Source organism: Entelurus aequoreus, linkage group LG24 (assembly GCF_033978785.1).
Source record: "Entelurus aequoreus isolate RoL-2023_Sb linkage group LG24, RoL_Eaeq_v1.1, whole genome shotgun sequence".
Taxonomy (NCBI): Eukaryota; Metazoa; Chordata; class Actinopteri; order Syngnathiformes; family Syngnathidae; genus Entelurus; species Entelurus aequoreus.
Window position 1 is genome coordinate 22,889,561 of NC_084754.1, and position 12,726 is coordinate 22,902,286.

At 41.4% G+C, this 12,726-nt stretch overlaps 1 protein-coding gene across 7 annotated transcripts in view; it reads left to right on the forward strand.

Annotated features, from left to right (window-relative positions):
- The window catches only part of LOC133641825 (liprin-beta-1-like), a 47,507-nt gene that overhangs the window by 24,848 nt on the left and 9,933 nt on the right, over nt 1-12,726 (forward strand). For 4 of the 7 annotated variants that reach the window (XM_062035863.1, XM_062035866.1, XM_062035868.1 and 1 more), the window contains 10 exons: nt 2,640-2,701; nt 2,774-2,858; nt 3,181-3,311; nt 4,918-5,015; nt 5,102-5,162; nt 5,246-5,420; nt 10,582-10,614; nt 11,112-11,253; nt 11,343-11,474; nt 11,567-11,717. In XM_062035863.1, the coding sequence (XP_061891847.1) occupies nt 2,640-2,701; nt 2,774-2,858; nt 3,181-3,311; nt 4,918-5,015; nt 5,102-5,162; nt 5,246-5,420; nt 10,582-10,614; nt 11,112-11,253; nt 11,343-11,474; nt 11,567-11,717 (1,070 nt within the window). The remainder of the gene's footprint in view (nt 1-2,639; nt 2,702-2,773; nt 2,859-3,180; nt 3,312-4,917; nt 5,016-5,101; nt 5,163-5,245; nt 5,421-10,581; nt 10,615-11,111; nt 11,254-11,342; nt 11,475-11,566; nt 11,718-12,726) is intronic. The other 3 variants (XM_062035865.1, XM_062035870.1, XM_062035864.1) reach the window with 2 other exon arrangements.

The following is a 12,726-nucleotide window of genomic DNA, read 5'->3' on the forward strand; positions in this document are numbered from 1 at the left end:
TCGCGGGGGCAGCAGCCTAAGCAGGGAAGCCCAGATTTTCCTCTCCCCAGCCACTTCGTCCAGCTCCTCCCGGGGGATCCCGAGGCGTTCCCAGGCCAGCCGGGAGACATAGTCTTCCCAACGTGTCCTGGGTCTTCCCCGTGGCCTCCTACCGGTTGGACGTGCCCTAAACACCTCCCGAGGGAGGTGTTCGGGTGGCATCCTGACCAGATGCCCGAACCACCTCATCTGGCTCCTCTCGATGTGGAGGAGCAGCGGCTTTACTTTGAGCTCCCCCCGGATGGCAGAGCTTCTCACCCTATCTCTAAGGGAGAGCCCCGCCACCCGGCGGAGGAAACTCATTTCGGCCGCCTGTACCCGTGATCTAGTCCTTTCCGTCATGACCCAAAGCTCATGACCATAGGTGAGGATGGGAACGTAGATCGACCGGTAAATTGAGAGCTTTGCCTTCCGGCTCAGCTCCTTCTTCACCACAACGGACCTATACAGCGTCCGCATTACTGAAGACGCCGCACCGATCCGCCTGTCGATCTCACGATCCACTTTTCCCTCACTCGTGAACAAGACTCCTAGGTACTTGAACTCCTCCACTTGGGGCAGGGTCTCCTCCCCAACCCGGAGATGGCACTCCACCCTTTTCCGGGCAAGAACCATGGACTCGGACTTGGAGGTGCTGATTCTCATCCCAGTCGCTTCACACTCTGCTGCGAACCGATCCAGTGAGAGCTGAAGATCCTGGCCAGATGAAGCCATCAGGACCACATCATCTGCAAAAAGCAGAGACCTAATCCTGCAGCCACCAAACCGGATCCCCTCAACGCCTTGACTGCGCCTAGAAATTCTGTCCATAAAAGTTATGAACAGAATCGGTGACAAAGGGCAGCCTTGGCGGAGTCCAACCCTCACTGGAAACGTGTCCGACTTACTGCCGGAAATGCGGACCAAGTTCTGACACTGATCGTACAGGGAGCGGACAGCCACAATCAGACAGTCCGATACCCCATACTCTCTGAGCACTCCCCACAGGACCTCCCGAGGGACACGGTCAAATGCCTTCTCCAAGTCCACAAAGCACATGTAGACTGGTTGGGCAAACTCCCATGCACCCTCAAGGACCCTGCCGAGAGTATAGAGCTGGTCCACAGTTCCACGACCAGAACGAAAACCACACTGTTCCTCCTGAATCCGAGATTCGACTATCCGGCGTAGCCTCCTCTCCAGTACACCCGAATAGACCTTACCGGGAAGGCTGAGGAGTGTGATCCCACGATAGTTGGAACACATCCTCCGGTTCCCCTTCTTAAAGAGAGGAACCACCACCCCGGTCTGCCAATCCAGAGGTACCGCCCCCGATGTCCACGCGATGCTGCAGAGTCTTGTCAACCAAGACAGCATCCAGAGCCTTAAGGAACTCCGGGCGGATCTCATCCACCCCCGGGGCCTTGCCACCGAGGAGCTTTTTAACTACCTCAGCAACCTCAGCCCCAGAAATAGGAGAGCCCACCACAGATTCCCCAGGCACTGCTTCCTCATAGGAAGACGTGTCGGTGGGATTGAGGAGGTCTTTGAAGTATTCCCTCCACCGATCCACAACATCCGCAGTCGAGGTCAGCAGAACACGATCCGCACCATACACGGTGTTGACAGTGCACTGCTTCCCCTTCCTGAGGCGGCGGATGGTGGTCCAAAATCGCTTCGAAGCCGCCCGGAAGTCGTTTTCCATGGCCTCGCCGAACTCCTCCCATGTCCAAGTTTTTGCCTCCGCGACCCGATAGGACTCCTTCTTCAGCTTGACGGCATCCCTCACCGCCGGTGTCCACCAACGGGTTCTAGAATTACCGCCACGACAGGCACCAACTACCTTGCGGCCACAGCTCCAATCAGCCGCCTCGACAATAGAGGTGCGGAACATGGTCCACTCGGACTCAATGTCCAGCACCTCCCTCGTGACATGTTCAAAGTTCTTCCGGAGGTGGGAATTGAAACTCTCTCTGACAGGAGACTCTGCCAGACGTTCCCAGCAGACCCTCACAATGCGTTTGGGCCTGCCAGGTCTGTCCGGCATCCTCCCCCACCATCGCAGCCAACTCACCACATGATATATCACAGGTTATTACTTGGGTGTATAATTTAAATTAACTTAAATAAGAGGCCAATATTTGGACACAAATGCAATTTTATTGTCAGAATGGCACACACAAATAGTTTTTTTAATGTTTTACTTGAATGCACTTCCATTTATTTGCTCAAAATTTGGTAATAGTTTTATCTAAATTCCAGTTAGTATTTTGAAGGGAAATTTGCCAGAAAGCACAATATTTAGTCTCCTACTCACCTGATCACTGACCGTATAACAACCTGCACCACTTTTCAGGTGACCATCCGCGGTTAGGGTAAAGGAGCAAGTATGGTTTAAATACATTTTGTGATTAATCTGCGTATATAATGATTCATGCGATATTTTTTTGTGATTAATCACATGAGTTAACGCGTTAATTTTGACAACACTATTGATAACACAAAACCACTAATGAAGTATGTTTTTTAGCAGATCCAATAATTACAGTTTGTGCTCCAACTGACTGCTCATCGAGAAACCGCTGACTTTCACGGGTCTAACAATTGTTGTTGCTCACTAGATGTGGAAGTGCAGAGAATGAAGAAGGCGGTTGAGTCGTTAATGGCATCGAATGAAGAGAAGGTACAGTTGATTATTTGCCTTGAAAGGTCGTATGCGCTCCATTCTTCATGTTAGTTCATCTCTTGTTTGCAGGACCTTAAGATTGAGGAACTGAAGCAATCTTTGTTGAGGTACAAGAAAGTTCAGGACATGGTCATGTCAGTGCAAGGAAAAAAAGGTTAGACATCTTACAGTAGAAAGTAATTCTTACAATGTAAGGTCATCAAAAATAGAGATAATGACAATACTTGTGTTCATAAAACTAGAACCCATCTGGGTGCTAGCCTAGTGTACCATAAACATTCTTTGAGATGAGAGAATCTCATTTGAAAGGATCTTTGTTTAGTTTTTACTCAGTTGGGAAGCTGCTTAAACCAGGATTTTATGTTGTTTGTTACTATGTGACCTGTGGACAGTATTACAATTGATATTATATATAATCGAACAAAGTACTATTCTGTCACGTGACATGGTGTTTTATTTTTAATTATCTGCAACAGAGAAACCCAAAGATAATGAGCATGTGGAGAGTAATGGCGATGGTTCCTCTTCATGCTTACCTGCCGACCATGTGTTTGTTGACCAAGACGAGCTTAAAAATGCTGCATCGCAAAGGAGGAACCGGGATGAGGTTTGTACAGCACGATGTCAACATCTAAATGTAAAGTAGAATCTAAACTATATTCAGTAGGGCTGTGAATCTTTGGGTGTCCCACGATTCGATTCAATATCGATTCTTGGGGTCACGATTCGATTCAAAATCAATTTTTTTTTTCAATTCAACACGATTCTCGATTCAAAAACTTTTTTTTTCTCGATTCAAAACAATTCTCTATTCATTCAATACATAGAATTTCAGCAGGATCTACCCTAGTCTGCTGACATGCAAGCAGAGTACCGGTAGTAGATTTTTGAAAAAAGCTTTTATAATTGTAAAGGACAATGTTTTATCAACTGATTGCAATAATGTAAATTTGTTTCAACTATTAAATGAACCAACAATATCACTTATTTTATCTTTGTGAAAATATTGGACACAGTGTGTTGTCAAGCTTATGAGATGCAATGCAAGTGTAAGCCACTGTGACACTATTGTTCTTTTTTTTTTTTTAAATGTCTAATGATAATGTCAATGAGGGATTTTTAATCACTGCTATGTTGAAATTGTAACTAATATTGATACTGTTGTTGATAATATTCATTTTTGTTTCACTACTTTTGGTTTGTTCTGTGTCGTTTGTGTCTCCTCTCAATTGCTCTGTTTATTGCAGTTCTGAGTGTTGCTGGGTCGGTTTTGGTTTTGGAATTGGATTGCATTGTTATGGTATTGCTGTGTATTGTTTTGTTGGATTGATTACCGGTAATTTAAATAAAAAAAAATTTTTTTTTTAATAAATTAAAAAATAAAAATCGATTTTTTTAAAAATGAGATTCGATTCTGAATCGCAAAACGTAAGAATCGCGATTCGAATTTGAATCGATTTTTTCCCCACACCCCTAATATTCAGTAATGTAAGCAAGTTTGGACACCCCAAAGGTGTACAGTATGTATTTTCTGTGTAAGCTACTCCTGAACGGCTGCACACAAAAGAACATTTGGCCAAAAGGCCCAACCCAACCGAATAGAGGTGCACCCTAGTGGGTTGCTCGTGCTATTATTATCTGACAAATACATCACCCGGGCTGTTACTAAACTTATGACTTGTAATTTCTCACACAGCTCAATGCACTTTACAAAACATTCGTAGTAGCATTGGGGTCTCGTAGAAATTTGGTACACACCTTTAGGGGACTATCAAGCACAAGATCAGCAAAATCGGAGCAGGATTGGTTGAAAAACATGGCCACCATCAAGCAAAACATCTTAACAACTCATTGGCCATAAGTCATTATGTCTTCCAAAGCAGTTTGACGACAACTCAAAGGGGGCACCACAAATACCAACATTTATTTCATGACATATTGAATGATTAATCCATCATGTGTCAAAATGTCAATGTGTAGAACGAAGGGCACAAGGGACGTCAACTCTCAATAAACTTTAAAACGGTTAGACACAAATGGCTCACATACACACACAATTCACACATTTAAAATTAGCATTGACGTGTTGACAGCCAATTTAGCAAATCATTTATTCTGTCAGTTATTGTGCAGTTTATGCTGGAGGCTTTGGCAGGAAACCTTCATTGACAGTGGACTCTACTGCGTTTTGTTATTTTGTCTTTGGCGTGTAGCTGGAGCTCATAAATAGGCTGAATGATGATGGTACACCCTCGCCCAGCCCTGCTGATACAGAGCAAGTCGCAGAGTCTGCAGAAGCACATGTGGAAAGGTGATTTATTAGAAGATATTGTCCCCAACATAATACAGTAAGTCATGTGCTAAATCCGCACAAGCTGATCCTGATGCTTTTTACAGCAGCCTAGATGCAGCCATGACTGTCTCCCACAACCTTGTAGAAAGGAGCAAGAATGACAAGGCAAGGAACATGTTGATTCAAATTGTATTTTGTTTTAATCAGCTCTTTTTAAGTCCCAATCCAACTGTGTTGCATTATTCCAGAACACAAGTGAGGAGATCATTCAAATGGCTGAGAAGCCACCAGTGAATCCCCCTGCCACCTCGATCGCCACCGCAGGGGATGAGAGCTTTGGCTCCAAAAAGGCACGATCATCTTTTGGAAAGGGATTCTTCAAGCTCCGCGGGGGAAAGAAGACTGGAAACTCACAGAATCTTGGTAAGCACGCAGCAAGGTGACTGGCCTTTTCCCCCCTCACGGAGAAATGTTTCTATAGCTCCAAGCCACACCCAAGTGAAATACCACACAGACCATAATTTGCTGCTCACAAACTGTGGCCCTCATTTTTATACAAAAGTCAGTTTGCATGCTGGTGTATACTAGGGCTTTCAAATTATCATGTTAATTAAGAAAAATTAATTACAGTCAAATTTAGCGCGTTATGTTTTTTACTTGCATTAATCAAAATTGTAATCTCTAAGGTTACTGTCTCTGTATGCCTGCGAGTTGTCTCACCCTTTTCTTGTGCTTGACTGAGATAAAAACACAATCGCCATGCCGCAAAATAAAAAATAAAATTAAAAAAATATATATAAATATATATATATATATATATATATATATATATATATATATATATATATATATATATATACTACCGTTCAAAAGTTTGGGGTCACATTGAAATGTCCTTATTTTTGAAGGAAAAGCACTGTACTTTTCAATGAAGATAACTTTAAACTAGTCTTAACTTTAAAGAAATACACTCTATACATTGCTAATGTGGTAAATGACTATTCTAGCTGCAAATGTCTGGTTTTTGGTGCAATATCTACATAGGTGTATAGAGGCCCATTTCCAGCAAATATCACTCCAGTGTTCTAATGGCACAATGTGTTTGCTCATTGGCTCAGAAGGCTAATTGATGATTAGAAAACCCTTGTGCAATCATGTTCACACATCTGAAAACAGTTTAGCTCGTTACAGAAGCTACAAAACTGACCTTCCTTTGAGCAGATTGAGTTTCTGGAGCATCACATTTGTGGGGTCAATTAAACGCTCAAAAAGGCCAGAAAAAGAGAACTTTCATCTGAAACTCGACAGTCTATTCTTGTTCTTAGAAATGAAGGCTATTCCACAAAATTGTTTGGGTGACCCCAAACTTTTGAACGGTAGTGTATGTATATATGTATATAAAAAGAGGTCTTGCTCTGTCACAAGATTTTTTAGCGACTATAAAAGTGGCGATAGGATGATTATTATACAAATAGTCTAAAATATTCATAATGAACCTAAAGACAGATCAGAAGTGTGTTTATGGTTTGTAGAAGTTTGAATGTTGTCTTGTTTTTATCGTTAATGTGACAATGCCTTTTTAAAAATGTTTCCAAGAGTAATGGCGAAGTTGGTAGAGTGGCCGTGCCAGCAATCGGAGGGTTGCTGGTTACTGGGGTTCAATCCCCACCTTCTACCATCCTAGTCACGTCCGTTGTGTCCTTGGGCAAGACACTTCACCCTTGCTCCTGATGGCTGCTGGTTAGCGCCTTGCATGGCAGCTCCCGCCATCAGTGTGTGAATGGGTGAATGTGGAAATACTGTCAAAGCGCTTTGAGTACCTTGAAGGTAGAAAAGCGCTATACAAGTATAACCCATTTATCATTATTATAATATGTATCGCTTTATTAGACAAGCTATAGAGGAATGTGTCACTTCTAGATGTGTTTTACATTACACATTAAGCTGACTTTATACTACTATAACACAGGGCTGGACGATATGGACCAAAACTCATATCCTGATATATTTTGGCTGAATACCGATATAAAATATATATCGCAGTACTTTTTCTGGAAAGCGGATTTAGACAAAAGTCAAACCCAAATATGCGTGTCAAGTTGTTATTTAAACAAATACTTAACATGAGTACATTTCTGGAATTTTTTAAGTTTCATGCATAGATAGATAGATGCACAAAAAATATTAAAAAAGCCTTGAAAATAATACAGTAAATATTATTGATATTCATCAATAATATAGTAAAGTATAATCCTCAATCTTCTTTAAAACAAACCTTTAGCTATGCTCAATTCTTTAGCTCATAAGAAAAACACACAATATAAAATAAAGTCCCTGGTTTAAGAGGACATTTTAAACCTCAGCAGCAACTTGGAAATAATTTACCTTTAACAAAAATGTTTTTTTTTAGCTCAACATTTGTAGAAAACCCTTAAAATTGAAGGCCAGGAACACCAAGACGCCAACTGCAGGATGCAGTGTGGCAGCTGACAATGTTGCCACTGCAGCTAAACACCCTTTCAGATTGTGTATACATTTCTTGTGGCAGTGCTTCTTGAGCAAAGTAGTTGTGACTAAGAAGCTCATATAACGAGTTAATTACTTCTGGCAGCTTTTTAAATCTGTTTTTTTTCATAATGTTTAATCTAGAACATATCTATTTACACAAAGTTCATATTTTGGCAGCAATATGGTGAACCCCCGCCTTCCGCCCGCATGCAGCTGGGATAGGCTCCAGCCACACCCCGTGACCCCGAAAGGGAAAATTCGTAGAAAATGAATGGATGTCTTCTCCATCGTTTTTTAAGTGCATCCTTCTCTCTCGCGTTGTTAATTTGATATAATCACGTAAATTGCAACTCGCCACGCTGCTGTCATAAATGCGTGTTGCCGAGGCTTAGGTCAAAGATCCCATTGCTGGCAATACTCCTGAGGATTTTTTTTTTATTGAGAGCAACATCTGGGGGGAAATTGGGATCGGCATAATTTGTCCTCCTTTCCCGGGAAAGGAGGACAAAATACGTGACTTCCCGGCAAAAAGGGAAAGGTTGCCAGGTATGCTCCACACACTCAACGTACTGGACTTTGTGTCAAGTGAGCGTGGTTTATACCCTTCCTCACTCTTTGCGTGGAGGAGGCGGGACAGCACCCTGCGCAGACAGGATGAGCAGAAAGACTTCCGCGTCCACACATCAAGGCTTACATATATTGGTATGGCATAATTGTCCCAAATACAGTACATACCTCTTTCTAAAATATACCAGTATAATTTGTAATACCGGTATACTGCCCAGCCTTAACAACACATCTGCGTATCAATATAGTGATATATTACATGTATAATATGTATATTATTATTATTTTTTAAATCAGAGCACACTTACATAGCGAAAAATGTTGTTTTAATCGCGAGGGCAATTCATAAGTTGCATGCTTGTGTGTCTGCCGGTCCACAAAATGAAACTAATTGCATAGGTTTATGTTATGTTGTTAAATAAGGTTAAAGACATGGTATAGTGTATACATGTACGTAGTGCTGGGCGATATGACGATACGTATTGTGGGCACGATAGAAAAATGTCTATCGTACAATTTCTATTTTTATCGTTTCAAGCGATAGGCTGTATTTTATCCATAGGCTTTGTGCCATCAGATGATTCATAGTAACAACAATAATAATTGCACACATTCAGTAAGTGTATTTGGTGTCAAACGGGAGAGAAAACAATATTTTCTTACAAAGAAAAGAATGCGTTGACATGTAGGCTCGCATTTCTCTTTCGATTTTGCGACATGACGCCGCATTACGTGCCCTCTTTGTGTCCAGCGTCTCACGCCGTTGCGGGTTACCTGGGTTACACACATGAGGCAGAGACGGAGTCCAAGGACGAACTCCTACCCAAACGAGGGCGTAGCTCGTCAGTCTGGCTTTATTTTGGTTTCAAAGTGACGGATTCAGAGCAGAAAACGCTCATATGCAAAGTATGCAAGAAAAGTGTTCCGTCACCTGACGCTAACACAACCAACCTATTCTACCACCTCAGAAAACACCACGAGAAGGAGTACATTGAGACCCAAAAGGCAAGAGTCACACCAATCAATGCTACCAGCGCTAAACCCAATCAACCAAAAATTCAAGACGCTCTGGTACGAAACAAACCCTACGAGAAAACGTCCCGCATTTACCGACAAATAACAGACGCCATTGCACGCCTCATTGTTAAAGGTATGGTCCCGGTACACTTGATAAACCAAAAGTATTTGTTTAAATTTCATTCTGATCTACTGTTCTGACTGCACTAAAGGCTAACGTTAATGATGCCAGAGACGTGCACTTCAAGATTTTTTATTGCAATTGCTTACATCGGATACCAAAAGTATGTTTATTTTTAGTTATGATCTAGCGTTCTGACTGCACTTCAGAGAAACTTGAATACTTGTAAAACTTTAAAAATGTGTTTTAAAAACTTTAAAAATTTGTTTTGTTGCTATTGTTGTTTGCTATATCAAATGTATTTGTTTATTTCACTTGCAAATAAAGTGAGAAAAAAGGTAAGAGGTCATGTATGTTGTTAAATTTTTCATAGAACTGAAAGCGTACCATAGCTATATCGTGGTATATCGTGATATAAAATGATCCATATCGTGATATACATTTTTTTCCATATCGCCCAGCACTACATGTACGAGACATTATCACATGTGACTGACAGTCAGGAAAACCAATCAAAGCCAAAATGTCCTTTTGATCCATTTTACAAATTTTAACATGTAATTTTGACAAAGTTTTATTTGTAAAATTTATTCTCTTAAACATTAATAGATTACATTTAATGGCGATGTTTTATTTAGTTTTTTAACATCTGAAGCAGGGACAACGTTCAAGTTCAACATTCAGTACTAATTGCTCAGAAAAATGGTAACGGTTTTGATGTTAACTTCAACACTTTATATTACCTTGTGTTTTATTGTAGTAAATAAAACAGACGCTTTAAATCTGTTAAAAACAATAAATTATTTTATAAACCACTTTTTTGTTTAAATACCTATCTTAATAATAATGTAATAAATTCAAATGAAAATATTTCAAGTTGAGGACTTTTATTATAATTTTTTATCCATACATCCATTTTTTACCGCTTGTCCCTTTCGGGGTCACGGGGGGTGCTGGAGCTTATCTCAGCTGCATTCGGGCGGAAGGCGGGGTACACCCTGGACAAGTCGCCATCTCATCGCAGACAACATTCACACTCACATTCACACACTGGGGCCAATTTAGTGTTGCCAATCAACCTATCCCTAGGTGCATGTCTTTGGAAGTGGGAGGAAGCCCATGCAGTCACGGGGAGTATGTGAGAATAAAAAGATTAATTTTGTTAATAAATTACAGATCCTAAGGAATTAATCGCTATTTTTTTTGTAATCGCTTGACAGCATCAGAATGTACCTTTTGTCCCCCAGGACAGACCCTCGTCTATTAGTCCCCTTCCAAACTTTAGTTTTTTTCAATCATGAATTCTGATTGTCTTGTTTTTCTTTTTGATGGGTACCTGTGGTGTGTTGTGTGTCCATGTAACACATGAAGACCGCAGCCGGAGTGCGAGCGCACCTATGCTAGGTACAGTATAACACACGGGTCACTGCAGGAAGGACGGCGGAAAAAAACAACTCTTCCTTCTTCTGCTCATCCTCCGGCTCACATTGTAGCAGCTGCATTGTCCCAATGGCAAAACCATTGTAGCTAGTCACATGCCTGTGCAACATACAAGTAGTCTGTTGTGTATGTTCATTTTCCTTTGTGCCTGCATGTATATTTTTCTTCTTTCTTCTTTGCTGCAAAACCCCACCCAAGACACAAACATGTATCCAACCGAAATGATACATCATACATCTTGATCCTCCTACAATGAAACCTTTAACTCTTTTTCATTAAGGAAAAAAATAAAAATGTTTTTGGATGCATGCACCAATCTGCATGCAAAGACCAGCTTTCTAGCCCCATGTCAAACAAGGAGTCATCACATGTCTGTTTGGCTGCTTTCAGGCACTACAAAGGAGTTGTGCTTTTTAATGCTCATCAACCTGTTAACGTTCTGTTTCCATTTGTCTGCACAGCTGAAACTGAGCATCAAGGTACCGACCATCTGGACCTGGCTGGACTGCCTCAGAGGTCGGCAAACAGCGACAGCACAAACACACTCTCCACCACCCCAGAGGGCAAGAAAAAGTCCAAAGGAATTAAGAAATTATTTGGCAAGTAAGTGCAAAATTACATAGCTTTAATTTTTTGTATCAAATATTCCGACAGACACCTTTTAAAATGTTAATTATATTATTTGATTTAAGGCTTAGAAGAAGCCAGTCTACTACATTTGACCTAGACGCCAACCTGCCACCTGGAGATTTTAAGAGGGGTGGTGTGCGAGCCACAGCTGGACCCAGACTGGGCTGGTCTCGTGATTTCCAGCAAGTCAACAAGTAGGCATTCATTCAGTAATTACACACCCAGTGGGAGCTTCTTGTCTTGAAAAGCTGACTTTTCATTTTATTCTACTTTCTGATTATCTTAGTGACGTGGACGCTCCCTTCGCACGCTGGTCAAAGGATCAAGTGTGCGACTGGTTGCAGGATCAAGGTCTTGGTCTTTATGTGAACATGGCACACGTGTGGATTTCCTCCGGACAGACACTGCTTCAGGCTTCCCAACAGGACCTGGAAAGGGTGAGATGAATCAGTATAGCAGCTGTCTTCTAGTAAATAGTAAAGGAAAATAAAGAGTCACAAATGATGTCATTGACTAGTTTGCATAATTGACCATGGACGAATAATAACGGACACAAAATAAGTAAAATGACATCTTGATATACAGTCATAGCTCATAATAGCTTACTAAATAAACACAGCTGTCATGGTGACTATGATATTCATCAATAAAACGTCATACACACTTAGGATACATCAATGTGTTTTACATAAAAAATGTTAGGATACAGCAATGTGTAATACATTAAAAATGTTAGGATACATCAATGTCTATACAGTAATAAACTTTAGGATATATTAATGTCTATACAATAATAAATGTTAGGATACATTAAAGTCTTACACGTTAGAAATGTTGGGATACATCAATGTCTTATGCATAAAAAAATTAGGATGCATCAATGTCTTCTTATACATTAAAAATGTTAGGATACATCAATGTCTATACCAAGGGTCACCAACGCGGTGCCCGCGGGCACCAGGTAGCCCGTAAGGACCAGATGAGTAGCCCGCTGGCATGTTCTAAAAATGGCTCAAATAGCAGCACTGTCTCGTCAGCTGATGCGCGAGCGCGTAACTGCGGCTGCTTGGCAACCAGCCAAACCCCACTTAATAAAATTGTATTTTATTTTACAGCACATCCACATCCCTATTCACCTAGGCAACCCCAGGAAATGTATATAATTCGGCATTATTATCAGTTTACGTTCACGCGCAGGTATAACGCGGCACGCTCCCGTCTCGTCTGCTGGTGCGCGAGCCCGGTAATTAGACAGCTGTGTCAAATCAAGGAGTACAAAAGACGCCAGCGCAGAGTGGAGAAAGGTTTGGTTCATTACAGATAACACAGAGTTGTGCCAAAAGTGTACCAAAACCAAAAGCTGAACGGACAGCCGGTAAGATTGCACTTTATTTCTCTTTGTGGGTGTGGCGCACCTGTTGCGCTGGTGAGATGGAGGGGGGTGCT